This window comes from Hesperophylax consimilis, chromosome 6, assembly GCF_061612785.1.
Source record: "Hesperophylax consimilis isolate HC1 chromosome 6, BYU_Hcon_1.0, whole genome shotgun sequence".
In the NCBI taxonomy this organism is placed as follows: domain Eukaryota; kingdom Metazoa; phylum Arthropoda; class Insecta; order Trichoptera; family Limnephilidae; genus Hesperophylax; species Hesperophylax consimilis.
In genome coordinates this window covers 2871455-2890363 of record NC_142841.1, presented here as the reverse complement: position 1 = coordinate 2890363, position 18909 = coordinate 2871455, and the positions used below count along the sequence as shown (strand labels likewise).

The 18909-nt window shown below is 36.0% G+C and overlaps 2 protein-coding genes across 2 annotated transcripts; one reads left to right on the top strand and one right to left on the bottom strand.

The window, feature by feature from the left end:
• Positions 1-31: 31 nt before the first annotated feature.
• LOC149422837 (zinc finger protein 830) lies at positions 32-11554 on the bottom strand. The gene is made up of 4 exons (XM_089632308.1): positions 10816-11554; positions 9924-10021; positions 1519-1688; positions 32-352 (listed from the first exon to the last, which is right to left on the bottom strand). Exons 1-4 carry the CDS (start codon positions 11315-11317, stop codon positions 202-204), a joined length of 921 nt encoding a protein of 306 aa, XP_089488434.1. The 5' UTR covers positions 11318-11554; the 3' UTR covers positions 32-201.
• Naxd (NAD(P)HX dehydratase) lies at positions 1697-8537 on the top strand. The gene is made up of 3 exons (XM_089632311.1): positions 1697-3919; position 4146; positions 7117-8537. Exons 1-3 carry the CDS (start codon positions 3675-3677, stop codon positions 7870-7872), a joined length of 1002 nt encoding a protein of 333 aa, XP_089488437.1. The 5' UTR covers positions 1697-3674; the 3' UTR covers positions 7873-8537.
• Positions 11555-18909: the final 7355 nt, after the last annotated feature.

The window sequence follows — 18909 nt, the reverse complement described above, 5'->3', positions numbered from 1 at the left end:
CAAATCATAAATCTTTTAATAAAACTCTTACTTCTATAAAAATATCTTTTATTTCGTCGACTTGAACAGAATAATATAAATGTACACAAAGAAAATACTGACACTACGATACAGGCAGGTAACAAGACATTCTGTTTGGTGATATTGCTTATCTACAACATTTGAAATGGCACACGTACTAAAGAGTACTAAAGTTCTGTTTCACCGGTAAGATTTCTTTGCTCTCCAATCCAAATATTCGTCAAACTCATTCTCATCATCTGAACTGGCCCTTTCGATATCCATGCTGGCCGTACTTTCCAAATCTTTCTGATTCTTAGCATCTTCTTTCTTCTTTTCAAGGTCCAAAACTCTGAAAGATATATAAATCATACAATGAATTATACTTGTCATTGGAAATATAACGACCACCCCAAGGACATTTCTAAACTCTCCCAGTCTGCTAGTTCTTTATTCATATTTTTACAGTGTATACAACAACAGACGGTTACCATAAGACAATTAAAGAAATAACAAACGTTCATAACGGTATACAAGAATATGTTAAAATAAAACAATAAATGTGTTAAATGAAAAACAAGAGATGGTAAAGTTTGGGACAGGTCAGGTGAAAACCAGAGATTTGAGGAATTTAGTAAAAACTGAGGTCTATCACTAAATATGTCCGGAATCTTGCCACCACAGTGAATGTTATATAGTGGACACATTTGCACAAGAGTTTGAGAAGGTTAAGTTGGTTCTTTAGAAAGCAATATGAAAAATTTCAGGGTTTCTTAGTAGACTTTAGTTTCTTAGTACTTCTTTCTTTAAGTCATAGGCTGCGGTGTTGCCCCCTCACAACCCAACCACCCAAATATCCTCAGTCCTGCAAGCTTATCTTATCAAAGCTATATTCCTTTCTTACTACAAGACATACCCAGCACATGGTCAGAGAATGTGCCTTCCGAAACTTCAGCTGTAGTTGTTGCCACAACTTGTTCAAGATACCACATGGCAGAACAAATGTTCTAGCATATCATAGAATGCCAACAGGAATGGTGCTATATACTTAAATACTCTCTAACCTTTCAAACGCTAGTGTATCCTCATAAACATTTCTTTGAACATAACTAGCTATTCTGGGGAAACTACATGTGGTAGATCATATCTGGTAAGATGGTATAATTTACAAAAACATAATTTTACAAAAAACAAGTAATTTATGATGAAGAATCAGATGGCGCACGGTGAAATTTTGCGGCGGCACATCAAGAATTAAATAACCTTAAAACTTTTTTACATCTATATCTTTCCAAATGTTAAAATAAGAAATCTTGTGGTGTAAATAGATAATTCATATGTCGCACAGTAAATAAATAAAATTAAAAGATAAAAATAATAACATTTTGATGACCAAACTTCCATAATTTTATCCGTTTTGTATCTAAAGAGAAATGAAAAATGTATGTATTACACTGAATGTTAGTATTTATTATACTAATTTTACTAGAAAACTTCCAAAAAAAAGTATTAAAATACCTGGACCAATTCCTAAGTTGTTCATCAATCTCATCTATTTGTCTTTCTGCTGTTGCTTCCTCATGTTCCCCCGCTATAATGGCCGCCGATACGCTGGTCTCTTCCTTCATCTCTTTCTGGAACTTCTCCCACTCCTCTTCTATGGGATCTTTGTATTGGACATTTCTGGCCTAAGATATTGTACAAAACAAAAAGAGTAAGTAAATACAATAAATAATGATGAGGTTAAAACTGCAGTTCATCAGGCAAGCTGCAGATTAAATCATCACTGCCAACATGATTACCAATGTTAATAATAGTTATTTGCCACACTAACTGCAATTCATCAGGCAAGCTGCAGATGAAATCATCACTGCCAACATGATTACCAATGTTAATAATAGTTATTTGCAGCACTAACTGCAATTCATCAGGCAAGCTGCAGATGAAATCATCACTGCCAACATGATTACCAATGTTAATAATAGTTATTTGCCGCACTAACTGCAATTCATCAGGCAAGCTGCAGATGAAATCATCACTGCCAACATGATTACCAATGTTAATAATAGTTATTTGCAGCACTAACTGCAATTCATCAGGCAAGCTGCAGATGAAATCATCACTGCCAACATGATTACCAATGTTAATTACCTTCTTGTGTGCCACCATATCCATATGGATCAATCAAAAAGTGCTTTCTCTCAGCTATTCTGGGGAAACTACTTAGATTATAATATTTTGGGAGGCGAGTATGGGTACCGCCGCCCCAGGAACCATTCATTGGATAGCCAACACCTGTGCCATAGGAAACCCCAAGTGGTTCGATACGTTTGTTGGCTTAGCAGGGGTGCCCGGGTTCATGGGGTGAGGATTGTCTAGGTCTTGGTGGTGGATGTGGGACAGATTTGGAGAGACTGGTTGAGGGAGATCTTTTTGCCTCTCCAGTAGGACCCTCTCGAGGACATCGCCTTGCACCGCAGTGAGAGGAATGGATTCAAACGTCCATCAATCATGGACATCGATTTACTATTTAACCCTTCAGACTTCTGATATATGGACGGTTATATTTCTTAAAGAATCTGTCAGAAAGTCTGAGAATTTGTGTGTATTTCCGCTTCTCAATAAAATCCAAAGATAATGGGATAATTATGAATGTATCCGAGAACTAAAAACTGTTTTTGAAAGGTGATAAAATACACTTTCAAATTTTATTATTTGAAATAAACATATAATTTTAGAAATATTAAAATTATGAATGCAAACATAATAAAGTTTATAAATGGCTCGCCTTACGTTTTTTAGTCTAAACAATGAACAAAACTTGCAGATAACAAAAAAAACATATGTTAATATACAAATGTATTATAAACATTATAGTCACCTCAATATTTTATCATTTCATATAAAATAATTTTAAAAAAATTCTAAAAATATCATTATTTTTTCTCAAATTGCGGGCGGAACGTTTGATAGAGGTGTAAGTTATAATTATTATATGGTTAACTTCTATATTTGAATATACTTGGCGTTTTTTTTTTTTTAACACCGTTTGGTTCATATTTCTAACTATGATGGTAAGGTAAGGTAGACAACGATTTCTATGAGACCATGTGACCTGTTTCGAAAAGCGAACAAATTATTTATTGTTATTAAGTTTAATTTGTAGAACTCCATTTTAATTTTTTATTTTTTATATATTCAATAATATTGTTATTGGGTTTATAAAAACAGTTTATTTTTAAACAAGTTCAGCTGTGTAATTATTATTACGCGTGACAGCTGTTTCGCCCTCTGAAGGCATTATCAAACTGTCGAAACAGCTTTCACGGGTAATAATAATTACACAGCAGAACTTGCTTAAAAATAAACTGTTTTTATAAACCCAATAACAATATTATTGAATATATAAAAAATAAAAATAAAAAAGCGAACAAATTGACTGCATGGTTATTAGCTGTTAGTTCCCAAAACTGAACAAATTAATTTGAGCAGTTAGAACTATAGAAAAAATATTTATATTTACAAAATCAGATATGTATTGAAACAACCTGCCCCGACAATAATTCATTTTAACTGGCTACATATTTTAGTATAGAACAGGTAATCAATGATATTTATTTTTATTCAGTTGGTCACACTGCCTGTCAACTGTCAGTTCAGTATAAATATGTACTATGATTTTAGCTAATGTCATTCGCAATCGGACATTCGGAAGTAGTTTGTTATCGAATGTTAAACGATTTAAAATGGATATCAGTTCACAAAAAAACGACACTGCAATATGGATGCGCCTTGCCAAGCAAGCGGTGCCCTATCTCAATAATGACAAGCATAAAGGACAAGATGGACGGATAGGAATCATTGGTGGATCTTTGGAATACACCGGAGCTCCATATTTCGCCGCCATCAGCGCTTTGAAGTTAAGTAGCAGTGATTTATGCAATATAAACCATTCTAATTATTCATTTTCACTCTTGAAAAATACCAAGTTCATCTTCATAAGCAAACGATTGAAACAACATAACCTAGTGCACTTGCATGGATAATATTATAAGAAAGAAGTGATCGTCCAAACAAGTATGCCATTAATACTCAGTGTAGCCAAAAATGACCAGTTAGAGCTTAGGGGCTCCCATCAAAACGAGGGTAAAGTTAACCTCCAACAATCTTTGCATCTGGACAGACCCTGAAAATACTATAATAGAACAGTATAACTGCTGAAACTGTACAAATCGCAAGTGCAAGCTACTACTGAGTTGTGTGGTCACCCCTGGTCTGGAGCCTCTTGGCTCTGTGCAGAAACAGACTATCTGCCTGATATTTTAATTAGTCTAAGCCCGTTATCCACAGGTCGGCAAGCAATAGACATAAACCGAATGCTGTAAGACCCTATGCAGAAAAAGAAGTTTGTTATGGTAAGGTAACTTTTCTGCGCAGGGTCTTAAAACATTTCTTTTTCCTTTTTTTCCAATAATCCCAACACATCAAAGTACACATTTTTAGATTGAAAATGTTCATTTATGTTATTATTATATTAATTAAAAGTTTGGGTCCATTTCTTACTGACCCGTGGGACGATAAAAATGTGCTCATAATAATTATTATCAATTTTGGTTGCTCAATACGAATTCAAACAAGAAAAAAATATGGCCGAACTGTCACACACGAAATTTTCAAACTTTGATTGACAAAAAATGGAACTTTAATGCATCTTTTACCATCTTCCCTGATGTAAATAGTTGTCTTTTATAGTAATTAAGTTGAATAGTCATAAAAATAATCATATTAAGCGTGTCCATATAATCTAGATTACCTTAATTTATTCACTTCGTATGGAATAACAGGCATATTCTGTACGTAATATTATGCGATGAGCAAATAATTTCAACATTTGATTAATTCAAATTTGTTACAATATCTTACTATAATGTAAAGCACTCTTTCGATGGGATATGATTTGAGATTTTCATGGCCAAAAGTATTATCATGGTTTATTTTAGGGGTATTATGCCATGTTGCGCTTCCTCCTTCTTTAGCCAACGATTACAGTGTCCATTATATGTCCTGTCCGAAATGTTGGCTAAAGAATTAGGAAATGCAATACGCCTTGGTACCCCAAAAACAATCACATTTGATAATTGATCAAAAACATTCAGAAATTTGTTTTGTACTACACAATGATGAATAAAAAATAATAATGATTACGGTTATGAAATTCTAATATTATCTTGGATTAAAAATCAACACCACAAAAATATTATTATACTTTATCAGTAAATCGCTGTAATATTATTTTGTAGAATGCATTTTAACCACAGTCAAGTAAATAAATAAATAAAAATTATGTGGTAAAATAAAATTGTTTTTGTGTAATACGCTGACCATACCAGAATTGCTCTGAATTGATTGATGTGAATTATTTAAATTATTAATAAAAATTATTATTAAATTATTTTGCAAATTGGTAATTTTATTATTTTTGTTTTTAAAAATAAAGACAAACATTCCCGGGTTACGAATAACCTGACAACATTTGAAAATCTCCAACTGCCACCACAGTAAGCGGAAAATGTTGTTTATGTTTTGATGGAGTACTACGCCTGGGTGGGACCCAAACGCGATGCCAACTCAGCCACTGACCGGTTATGATTAATATTGTTAATGAAACAATCTCATTTAAATGATTCCATGATAACTCAACACAGTGACAATTGAACACAACTTTAAAAAGTGATATAAAGTCATTAAAAGTGATGAAACACAAACTAGGAGTAGTTACCGCAGTTGGCGATGCATATTCCAGTGTATTTCTGACTAATGCGAGATATAATATTCTTCTGTGGAAACTTTACTGGTTTATGCAACTTGGTAAAAATGATTTGTATTAAAATATATTTGTATAACTGTTTGTTTCCCAAATAAAATAAAATAAAATAAAAAATAACATTACAACTTACACCTGGCACAAAACCATTTTATGTGATCTTTTAACGATTGAGTCAATGTGCTTATTAAATATAAGTTTGCAACAAAGGTAAACACCAAGGTCTTTACATTCCGTTTTAGAGAAGACAAGTACTTAAGTAGATGTTTATTTCTGGTGAATGTTATAGTTTCACATTTAGAAACTTTGATATCTATGCAGTTAACTTTGCAATACTTACAAAGCCTATCTAGGTCACTTTGTAACGCTCCACAGTCAGAGAGAATGAATAACTTTGAATGTTTTCATGTCATCGGCATAAAGTTCATATTTGGAATTCTGAAAACATGATCCAATGTCATTTTTATAAATGTTGAACATTAGCGGACCTAGGTGTGATCCTTGGGGGACACCAGATTTTACCTCGATAGATTTTGAGAAGACACCAATTAATTAATCCAATTAAACAGGTCACCATGTATACCAAGTAGAAAATTGTTTTATCACTTTATACGACTCTATATCACTTTTTAACTTATTGATGTTAGTATTATTATTAGCAGATAATTTGATACAGCGCTGTTTAAGAGTGAAATCACGGGTGCTATATAGAATGTTAGTGTAAATTGTGGCTTTTAAAATTTATAATCAACTACATATTATGTATGTGCACACCTGTCAAAAATCGCAGGAAATTAAAAGAATTTATTTTAAAAAATAAAAATATCAAATAATAAAAAAGCCAACTATGGCCAAAAATCGAACCCTGATCAAATGCTTAGAAGGCAACTTCGCTAACCGTTACACCACCAACTATTGTAAGAGTGGCGGCATAATTTCATTGTATGTACTGAATGAAGAATTATATGCTCAATCACATCCAAAATTACATTGTTTAATTGTATTAAAAAAAAATTTCAAACTTGGGTGTTATTAAACCATATTATCTATTTATATAAAGATGAGTGTCTGTGGCGGGCTGACGGCATGGATTTGATTTTTATACAAATCTACAGTTTATTCCGAGATTGATGAAATTTTGCACACCGGACCTTCATAATAATAGGAAGGTCACTGTTTACATATGATTTCAAAAAATTCTGTGTAAAACTCGGACAATATCGGGGACTTCAGGTAGAATAAGATCTAATAATATTGAATTCAGCATAGTTAATTTTTTTTTTTTATCACAGGTGGGAGCTGACTTGTCTCATGTATTCTGCACAAAAGCCGCAGCGCCGGTAATAAAATCCTACAGCCCGGAACTGATCGTACATCCATTGTTAGACGTGGAAAACAGTGCAGAAGCGGTGGCTCCGTGGCTTGACAGGATCCATGTCCTCGTCATCGGACCAGGTTTGGGCAGAGATCCGGAAATACTCAATAACGTTTCAGCAATTATACAACTCTGCAGGTCACTCAAGAAGCCACTGATAATAGATGCAGACGGTCTGTTCCTTATCACGGAAAACATAGACTTGATCAGAAATTACCCGCATCCCGGAATTATCCTGACACCAAATAAGGTTGAGTTTGAACGCCTGTATAAAGTCATTAAGTCCCCAGACGCAAAAACCGACGAAGTGGCGATAGACTTTGATAAATTGGGAAAAAATATCTTGGTATTACGGAAGGGAAGCACGGATGAAACATTCAATATCGATCCTGAAACTCATTGGACAAATAGTGTAGGTGGTTCCGCAAGACGGTGTGGAGGACAAGGAGATTTGCTAGCAGGATCCATGGCCACATTCTTCAACTGGTCAATAAGGAACTTGGATTACAAGGGTTCCATGGTTCCCGCAGCAGTGGCGTGCTTTGCAGCTTCTAGACTCACCAGGTCTTGTAACCAAAAGGCTTTCTTTACCAAGGGGCGGAGTATGGTTTGCTCCGACATGATTGAAAAAATACACCAAGCTTTTGATGATGAATTTGAACACACTTCTTAAAGAGACAATTATATTATGATTATGGGATATATAATATTTTAAACATTTTTTATAAATACATTTAATAAAGATCTTAAATTAATATTTGAGATTTCATTGTGATTAAGAACACCGTTTTTTTTTTAGTGTGAGTACCGCACAAGGGCCAGCCAGTATTAGTTAAGGCATCCCCAATTGGGGTATGTTATGAGGCTAAGACCGGGGCTGGCCCTGTGCAGGTGCAATTGGACGGCAAGGCTCCGAGGAGCCAAAGCTCTGAGAATACCCAACACCTAGTAAAGCGCCGTTGGGGTTTTTACTAGCACCAGGCGCCGTTTGGCTTAGCGCTGGTGAGGGGAAAGAGATGGTTTAGTGTGAGTACCGCACAAGGGCCAGCCAGTATTAGTTAAGGCATCCTCAATTGGGGTATGTTATGAGGCTAAGACCGGGGCTGGCCCTGTGCAGGTGCAATTGGACGGCAAGGCTCCGAGGAGCCAAAGCTCTGAGAATACCCAACACCTAGTAAAGCGCCGTTGGGGTTTTTACTAGCACCAGGCGCCGTTTGGCTTAGCGCTGGTGAGGGGAAAGAGATGGTTTAGTGTGAGTACCGCACAAGGGCCAGCCAGTATTAGTTAAGGCATCCTCAATTGGGGTATGTTATGAGGCTAAGACCGGGGCTGGCCCTGTGCAGGTGCAAGTGGACGGCAAGGCTCCGAGGAGCCAAAGCTCTGAGAATACCCAACACCTAGTAAAGCGCCGTTGGGGTTTTTACTAGCACCAGGCGCCGTTTGGCTTAGCGCTGGTGAGGGGAAAGAGATGGTTTAGTGTGAGTACCGCACAAGGGCCAGCCAGTATTAGTTAAGGCATCCTCAATTGGGGTATGTTATGAGGCTAAGACCGGGGCTGGCCCTGTGCAGGTGCAATTGGACGGCAAGGCTCCGAGGAGCCAAAGCTCTGAGAATACCCAACACCTAGTAAAGCGCCGTTGGGGTTTTTACTAGCACCAGGCGCCGTTTGGCTTAGCGCTGGTGAGGGGAAAGAGATGGTTTAGTGTGAGTACCGCACAAGGGCCAGCCAGTATTAGTTAAGGCATCCTCAATTGGGGTATGTTATGAGGCTAAGACCGGGGCTGGCCCTGTGCAGGTGCAATTGGACGGCAAGGCTCCGAGGAGCCAAAGCTCTGAGAATACCCAACACCTAGTAAAGCGCCGTTGGGGTTTTTACTAGCACCAGGCGCCGTTTGGCTTAGCGCTGGCCCCGGCTAAGACAGTGGGGAGGGGAAAGAGATGGTTTAAAGAGTTCCATGATTTTTCATCAAAATGAAAATTAAACACCTTTAAAAAGTGATATAGTCATTAAAAGTGATGAAACAAAAACTAGGTTTAATATTTACCTATGTAACCTATAAGTAACTAGTAGCGTTGGTAAATTAGTTTTAATGTTTTGTCTTATATGTAGTGTTGTTGTAATTTCTTTTTTAATTTATGTTACTCTTACATTTTACTAATATTGCTTCATATTTTCTAATTATACTTGTAATCACAATTTTACAATTGTTTATTTTGTACCTACTTCACAATGGACTATTTACTGTCAGTATCTCCTGTATAATACAGATATTCTCCTATGTACACTGCATCATGTATCACTTTATGTAAAAGCCTTTTTAGCCGTATATATAAATAAATATCACTTTTTGTAGATGTGTTGAATTGTCATTTTGATGACATACCCGGTCGCCAGTTTAAAGGTAGGGTAGTACCTGGATATTCAGATCTGGTCACCAAATAATTTGTTTTGTTCAATTTTGAATCATTTCACTTCTAGTGCACTTTACTATATCCATTTCAAACAACATTTCGATTCTGAATGGTGGTCTATCACCAGGGCGATACTGAAAGTATCTACTACTTTTGGAACATGCCGGAAATACACTACATATTAATGAATAAATTGTGAAATAACACAAATTAATCAATAAAATTGCTCGAGATCCGTAGCCGATAATTGTTACCTCTAAGGCAGTCAATTTCACTAGAGATAAAATAAATATCAGTTTGTTTGATACATACCTTCGCATCCATTTTGGGATCATCGAAAAATCCTTCGGGGAGGACTTCTTCACCATCTGCAATTTCTTCTATTTCAGCATTAGCTTCATCTGCCACTTCTGGAAAATTTTAAATTACATATTGTCCATTACATGGAACATTCAAAGTTTTGAAACTTTAGAAACATCTGTTGAATTGGAGTTTTCAAATTAATTGAGCTTAGCGAAGTCCTGTTTTACTCAACCGTTTTACATTTCGTATGTCTGTGCGTTCCGTTTCCATTTCAAGGTGGTAGCTGTTTTAATGGTTCAGTAAAGATTCAGTAAATATACCGACAAGTGGGACACAATCAATATGCACATTTTATTTTAAAAACACTTTGCACCAGTTAGATAACAGTGAGAAACAACTATTTCAGTAACCAAAAATGGAAAATAATGCATTTCAATAGCTATTATGTTAAAAAAACTAATTATTTGACATCTTTTCTTCACTCCATGTTTTGACATAAAAATGTTTAGTTTTTTTTAGACTTATTTTTTTTTAATTAACCCCAAACTATTTTAGAATCTTGAGTTCATATTTGGGTTAAATAGGAGAAAAATAACTTTTAACATGTATTATTTTCCAATTCCGGAAACTAAAATACTTACCTCATTATTGTCTACTAAAAATTTGATTTTATTGAAAAAGTGCATATTAAGTGTGTCCCTATTTTCTGCATATTTACTACTGTTTCTTGTAGTAATTGTTGAAACAAGGTGTAATTTCCATAAAAGTGCGGCGGTTAGGTAAATAATTACCCGTTATTTGTTGTAAGAGAACCCTTGACACATTTAGCATGTAGTGCCAAATTCTTAACTCACTGTCAGTAGATTATCATAAATAAACTAAACTAATGGAATTGTCTTACCATCATTAGACACAGTCTTTGAACTCTCATTATCTTCGTGTTTAGGTACCATTTCAGTCTGCGGGCTGTCAGTATTTTTATTTACGGCACCATTATTCAAATCAAAAAAGTCGGCTGGCACTGCGATAGAGCTTGTGGAGTTTTTCAAAATTCCCTTAATTTTCTTAGATGACCCGGGAGGCGGTGACGCGTGTCTTTTGAGGGTAGTCACAGGGGCTTTTGTGCTGGTAAAATTCTTTGTATGGGCCTTGAGCTTCTTGGCGTAATCAATGTTTTCTTTATGTTGTTTTGTGTTTATGTGAACATTCCATACACCTTCTGACCTGACAACCGTTTTGCACAACACACAAGTAAGTTGTCCAATATCGTTGTATTTTGCTAAAGGCGAATCAATCCTTTTCGTGACCCTTTGAAGTTGTAATTTTTCCTTGTGATCTGTCATAAGTCTTCGAAGATCATCCTGAGACACCTTCTTTTTTGAAAGGCGAAATGTTGCTGACATTTTGAATTGTTCGTTAAAAACTATCCAATGTTTTCAATTGGTGCTGTACTATTATGTGAAATAAACAATTACGCATAAATAAACCATTCCCCAATTACACTTCTTTTTAGGTTACTGCGTAAACGTAAACGTCAGAAAAACACACAAAAAAATACGTCAAACATTGTTGTACCATAGTGACCATAGATACAAAGCAATACAAAGGGATGCGTAAATAAACCACTCACTCAAATTCCGTAGTGGCATGCGTGGTTTATGTATGGTAGTAGCTAGATAGTTGATTTATGGTAGTAGCCAACCACTAGCCAACTTGCAGGCACTTTATTTATGAGCAGGCACGAGAATCGAGCACGTTTTGTTGTTTTATTTGGTTTGAGCTGTGAAAAAAACATAGGGAGTATTTCAAAAAGTTGTAATGCAATATCGCCAAAGAAAAAAAATAATTGTAAAGTTGTCGAATTACGCTGCACGCTTAGTACGCAACAACATATAAATAGCACTTGGTTTCAACTTAATTACTACAAGAAATGTATTTATGTCGTGCGACATGGTAAAAGATGTAATAAATTTCCATTTTTCTCAATCAAAGTTAAAATTGAAGGTTAAGAAATATGCATAAATTATTCAAATAACCCAAACTAACACCCTAAAACCTATGTTGTGCATTTTTATTATTTGTTTTTGGGGTGTTATGCCGTGTTACGCTAACTCCTTCTTTAGCCAACGTTTCCATGTCAGCCATGTCCGAAACGTTGCCAAATCGTTAGCCATGTCCGAAACTTTGGCTAAAGAAGGAGTTAGCGCAACACGGCATAACACCCCAAAAACAAATAACAAAAATACTTTTGTCCGTGAAAATCTTAAATCATATTTTATGTTGTGCATGTTTACTTAGCCCCCGACTTGGATGGTTGTTGACTCCATTAGATATGTTAAAATTATGTGTTGTTTCTTCAAAGAGCCTTTAGTCCAGTCAGCCTGTGTTTTTATATGTAACTAAATAGTATAAAGCTAATTTTTTCCCCATTGACTACTATCATCTAGACAAGTGTTTAGCAAAAAGTCCCCGCTCCTACCCCTCTTGCCTCCCCCCCTGTGCCCCCCCAAACATGAAAAGTGTAAGGGTTTCGTAAATCGCGTTTATCTCAATTACTAAACAACATATAGGATTGAAATTTTTTTTATTCTCTTTGCTGTAACGTTTTCTACAAAAAAAGTTCAGTTAACTTTCGTCGTAACTTTTACCGTTTGTTTGTAATTCGTATGATAAGGTAAAAATTTGTATATTTTTTGGCACATAATTTTACATTTTGTCACAGAACTTTTCAGGCCGACATTTTATGAAAAAATATTTCCTACAAAAGTTGTAGCCCCTGTTATTACCTTTAAAATGATATAAAATAGTACTTACTTTGTTGGAGATCCAGCGAGATTATCATGGCGGGTTCGGTCGAGGTGGGGCCGGCCGGCGCGGCGTTGCAATGCAGATATTGTTGTATAGTGATAGTGTTTTTTATCTTCAAGGTACACTATTGCATTTTCCATAAATAAAACTAATCGAGTCTCGGTGAAACCTAAATTCCCCACTTTTTAAATTTGTTTAAAATAATAATAAGTCCTTGTATACAGCGAAAATAGGTATTTTAAATAGTTTTTGGTTTGAAAATGCATGTAATATTTTTTAAAGATGTTATTTTAGAACAAAATAATTGCGGTATCTTAATTTGATCATATCCTAAACTTCCATGAGAGGTTCTTCATTTTCCTCGACTTCAACCAAAGTTACATTGCTGCATGATCCACCACAGCTCCCGCATATTTCTGTGCAATCAAGTGATGCTTTAAAGCAGCTACAATTATTTTTGCAAGTCTTTTTGCAGTTGCAGGAAACTAAGTTTATAACTTCTTCAGGTGCCGGTGGTTTTTGAGTGCACTGGGTACAGCATGTTGTCTGTTAAAATCCATCCCCAGTCCGTAGCGCTGATTTCCTTATCTCCAATCCATTTTTGAATCTGATAGTATGTTCGATAGGCGTGTTGTTCAGCAGCATCAGATGTTGGAGGGAGGGACGCCATTTTAAATTTGGATTTTAATGACATTTTTGCAACAGCTTTAAGGTACATTGAATATCTACTGTCATTCAGACTTGCAGACCTTGTGCATCCATATAGTTTCAAGACAAAAGCCTCTCCTACCTCTTTGAGAATATTTTTGTCTGCCTGTTTTTCATAAAACTGTAAAACTTTTGTGCGGAGATCATTTGATGAACTTAGCAATTTGTACGCGTTAATTTTGCCTTTGCCGAATAAATAAGATGTGGTATCACATCCTGTGATAGCATGCAAAAATAATACCACATCCTTCATATCACCAATCTCTTCACGAACCTTGCTGATGTCATACGTTGATGGTGTGCCAGAGGGTTTGTGAAAGAATAGTTGCACATTTTGACACTGTGGTAGCCCTAACAATAGAACGAAAAGATCAGTATCCTGTCCGACAACAACTACAGGCCTCCCACTTTGAATCTGGGAGACATCTATTGCTCTTCCGACCACTTTAGTATCTGCATCTTCCTCCGCCACAATGGTTGGAATGTTTGCTTCATTAAGCTTCTGGGAGAGCTGTTCAATAAGCTGGCTTTTGTTTTTTGGATTTGCCAAAAATTCATTTTGCTTCACAGAGCATTCCATATTAACGTTGAATTTCATTTCTAGAGATGTTTTTTTACTTCTCCGCATATGTTCGACCCCTTTTGTGGTGGGATAGTCAGGATACCCATCGAACACAACATGACAATCTTTCCCATACCGTTTCATTACAGTATCAACATACTTCTCTATGATGCTGCTATATGTTACTTTTTCAGGCCAAATAACACTGTGCAAAAGATACCCTCCATCTACTACATATATTTTTGGGGGCAAATTTTTAAAAACTTCGTTGCTAACTGTCCACTTTTCATAAGACTTGATTTAGTTCCCTTTCTTATCATTTTATTGTTTTCAAATAAAGACAAAGGGTATGGGCTAAGTTCATAGTTGAAGTATTGTTTGAGATTATTTGTTCCTTGAGACATACATATAACCCTATTAAACAGCTGATCAGGATTAATTGGCACTTCTTCAGATCTCACATTTATACCACTTACTACGGAGCCTATAGTTTTAACTTTATTTTTTCTTTTCAATTTAACATCTGCAAAATTATTTCCTTCGATGTCTTTCAAGCATTTCATTCCTACATCATACGCTTCATCGCAGTTTACACCCGAACTTGTCACTACTAGACCAGAGGATAAAGAAATTAAATCGTTGCTCTGTCAGAAAGGATTATGGATACGCAGCCACCCGAGAAATTTATTAATATCTTGCAAGTCCCTTTCTCTTCTACTGCATCTAAGTTCAGTGTGCTGTTCGTTAAACTGAGTCAAGCAGCCAGAGAACTTCTCGAAAGCCTCACAAATTTGTAGGGATGCAGGAGCGCAAGCAATGAACTTGGTTAGCGTCCTCTCGCTTAATCCTCGTCCATGAGTAAGGCCACCTATGGATTTTGATGATCGCATTAATGTCTGCTCTATGGTCATGTCCGTCCAGATACCGGTAAAAAATCCATCTGTACGCCGAACTGTAAAAAAACCTTTATTGACGAACCTTTCGAAGTCTTCATTTGACATCTTCGATTGTAGACTCAACATTTGTTGTAAGTATATGTGTGCGGATTTGGCGTAGAGCAAATGTCCAGCAGCATGGAAATACGGTATCATTTGCTTGACTGTATTAATGTGCAAATTCCAATCGCCGATTTTCTCTGCCAGAATAAAGTCTAGAGCCAAATTCACCAATTTAAACTCTCGTAGCCACAGTTTTGAAGTTCTACTAGTTTTAACCAAATCTTCATACACTTCTTCTAGTCTTGTCATTATTTCATTTGTTTTACACTCTCTCATGGCGTCTTCAACAGTTGTTTGTTTGTTAATTGTTTGGATATGAATATCATTAAAGTCGTTTGTAATCATTTCTTTAAGAGATGAACATTCCTCGAATAGCAGTAACATCAAAGCTGCCTGGGTCATCATGTGAGCTCTATAAGACCTTGCGTAAGCATGTCCTGACATAAGGTGAGGAATCGTTGATTTTCCATAAACAGAGGTCCACATTTCTTCGATTCCAATACCTTCCATAAACTTTCCTAAGCAACCAAGGAAACTCATTAGAAGATGGAATCCGCCTAGTCTGACGATTACTCCAGATATTTCACTTTCTCTAGAAGAACTTGCAACAATGTCTACTGCTTTCAGGAAAAGTGGTTGGTCAAAAGTGACAATACACGGCTGGCCAGCTAACTTGCTCTCTTTAGAAGCGTAACTAAGGGCAGAATAAATAGCAGTCGGATTTCCTGGATCTATGTTTATAAAAGGCAAAGCCAGTACATAAGATGGTTCAAAGTTTTGTCTACCATCGTAACAGTTTCGCATGTATGCAGACCATCCAGGTAGTGAAACTGGCACAAAAGCAAAACTACATAACCAAAGCATGTTACGAGCTGAGACTAAGCATTGAGTGGGCATATTTTCAGAAATGTTTTCTATTGTTAAGGACTTTAAGCCACTTTTCGCCTTTTTAGTATACATTAAAACTGGGACATTGAATTTACCTTCAAAGTCGCATGTCTTAACACGTGGAACTCGGACATCACTCGACACAGCTGTTTTTGGAGTTACGCACTGTATGCCTCCGAGAGCGTGAAATGTGTCTTTACCGTCAAGAGTTCTTAAGTTGATATCAATATTGTCAAATACAAATTGGAAAAAAAATCCTTTCCTCAATTTGGGGCCCGCCTGCTTTTAACAGCGATTGTAAGTACATTTCTGTCTCATAGTATGACGTTGAACATCCCAGAGATGAACAAATGTCTATTAAATGTTTAGAGCCATACCGTCTAGATAAGTATAATCCAAAAGCAGACTGGACAGGTGATTGAAAAGACCTAGGCCTACACAGTTTTAATATCATGTGATTTATGGTAGTCCTCTTTCGTTTTACGTCCATACTTTCGTCTGAAGTTTGCCTTCTTCTCTTCGTTAGATCGTTTAAAAACAAATCTAGAAGTTGTGGAACAACATCTTTCCCGCCTGACCTTATATCTTCAACACTAGGGTAAGTCGAGTCATCATACACTTGATTTTGAATTTCTTGTCTTATCAAAGCTGCTGCTGTAGAAACGATTCTCCTAATCTCATCATCTTTATTGCTTTTCTTTTGAGAGTACCAAGTTTCAGACAAAACCTTGCCCGCCCCATCTCTTAAACAAACGATGGAGGATTTATGTTTTATGTTTGTAATAAGAAGTCTTTCACCAAAGTGCCTAAGTAATAGAGTTTTGAAGTAGTTAATTTCATAAACCTGGTCTCTGCCTGACACACTTTTCATCAATTGCAAAAGGTCAGAAATACTATGCTGGCAATCATCGTTTTCCTCAATGAAATCACAAACTTTTATGAATGATTCTTTTAATAAATTGTCAACTGGTCTACCACGACCTGCGTACGTACTGGATGATTGAGTGGGTTGTTTCGAAAACCTAGCATAACAGTCGGAATGATAACGCCCCTAAGCAGCTACGAGGTCTACAACTCCTTCTAGCCTGGACCTAACCAAATCACCCCAATCATCATTCCTATTTTCAATATATTTAGATATATTTTGTTTTATAGTTAAAGTGTGAACTAAATGGACCAGTTTCCTATATTCTGTTGGAGTCTTTATATTTACCACCGCATCTATTCCACAAAATAAGCAATTCACTTTTAAATTAAACTTCTGAGAATTAGACCTACGTTTTATAGGCGTACTGTTTGATTCAAAATCTTCAACGTTTTTGGAGCTCGCTATGTAATCTTTTATTGAACTACTACGGGTATACACTTTACGGCATTCTTTGTGTATACTGACTGTCGGAAGAGTTTCGAATTTACACTGTAGGCCGTCCTTCCTTTGAAGGCTAGATTCGATTAAAGTTTTAATCCCCTTAGAAGTAACTGTAACATTTTGACTTACAGATAAAGGTTCATTGCAAATAACACATGACTCGCCCTCCATTTTGGTTCACAAAAACAAACACAAACCGTAAAACACAAACCATAAAACACAATCACTGCGAAACACGGACTCTCGCGACGCGACCCTTTCTGTCTGGCGGGTTTCCGTAACTGACCTATTTATGGCCTTGCATCAGTCACTCTGCATGCAACAACCCGAAACCCCCTCCTCAAGGCCAGTACACTCTGATGTCACATCCCGACTTTCACGGTTGATATTTGGCGTTTTCTAGCCATAAAGTACACATTAAAATATATCATTTTAAAGGTAATAACAGGGGCTACAACTTTTGTAGGAAATATTTTTTCATAAAATGTTGGCCTGAAAAGTTCTGTGACAAAATATAAAATTATGTGCCAAAAAATATACAAATTTTTACCTTATCATACGAATTACAAACAAACGGTAAAAGTTACGACGAAAGTTAACTGAATTTTTTTTGTAGAAAACGTTACAGCAAAGAGAATAAAAAAAATTTCAATCCGATATGTTGTTTAATAATTGAGATAGACGCGATTTACGAAACCCTTACACTTTTCATGTTTGGGGAGGCACAGGGGGGGAAGCAAGGGGGGTAGGGGTGGGGACTTTTTTCTAAACACTTGTCTAAATGGTAGTAGTCGATGGGGAAAAAATTAGCTTTATACTATTTAGTTGGTCTAAATGGTGTTCTACGACACAGGCTGACTGGACTACTTTGCGTGCAGCGGAATTCGACAAGTTTACCAAATAAATGTTTTTCAGAAAATACAATTTTTGTTTTATTTTGGTGTATTTACTGCTTCAACAGAACTGACGTAGTCGTATAAATTACTGTTATTTTTGTTTATGTATATATCATATAACAACATTTTTGTCTTCATTCCTTGTATCATTGGATCATAAACAAAATGAGTACCTATAGATAGTTGATTTATGCCTAATACAATTTGAGGTCACAGGACTCGGAAATTTATGTCAAATTTTCCGTAGGGCTCCAAATTCGTAGCACATTGAGGACACATGACTTGGAAAAAAATATTTCTAATTCATATTCCACTCCGTTCTCCTGGGGATACCATGTAAAAAAATTCGCCTGCGCTGCTTTTCCGTGTCTTTATTAACTTTATAACAATTTTTCCACTCCCTCAACCACTCCCTTCACTCACCTATTCCAGTTGGGAATGCCATAGCTCCACAGGCTCCGATATTATTGAGGAACTAGCACTAATATTTATTAATTTAAACGTCCTGATGGGCTTTTACATTATACATAGTTTACATGATTTACTGCATAAAACAGTGCCAACAGAAGGTTTTTATTTTTAAAACAACAAAAAATAACAATATAAATATCAAGTATGTTCCTACATGCGTACAGTAATTAATATGTGTGTTAAAAACTAAAAAGGAGTATTTGATGTACTCGAAGGTTCAGCGCCCTTGAGGTGATTTTTCACGAAAACGGCGCTATATAAATTAGCCAAATATTATAGAGACAAGATTTGATAA

Bases quoted from the DNA above. Each gene is read 5' to 3' on its own strand.
- LOC149422837 (XM_089632308.1), bottom strand. From the start codon at position 11,317: ATGTCAGCAACATTTCGCCTTTCAAAAAAGAAGGTGTCTCAGGATGAT. The intron at 10,022-10,815 runs GTAAGACAATTC...AAAATTTTCCAG, and splicing joins AAAGACTGTGTCTAATGATG to AAGTGGCAGATGAAGCTAAT. The intron at 353-1,518 runs GTATTTTAATAC...TATATCTTTCAG, and splicing joins CAACTTAGGAATTGGTCCAG to AGTTTTGGACCTTGAAAAGA.
- Naxd (XM_089632311.1), top strand. From the start codon at position 3,675: ATGATTTTAGCTAATGTCATTCGCAATCGGACATTCGGAAGTAGTTTG.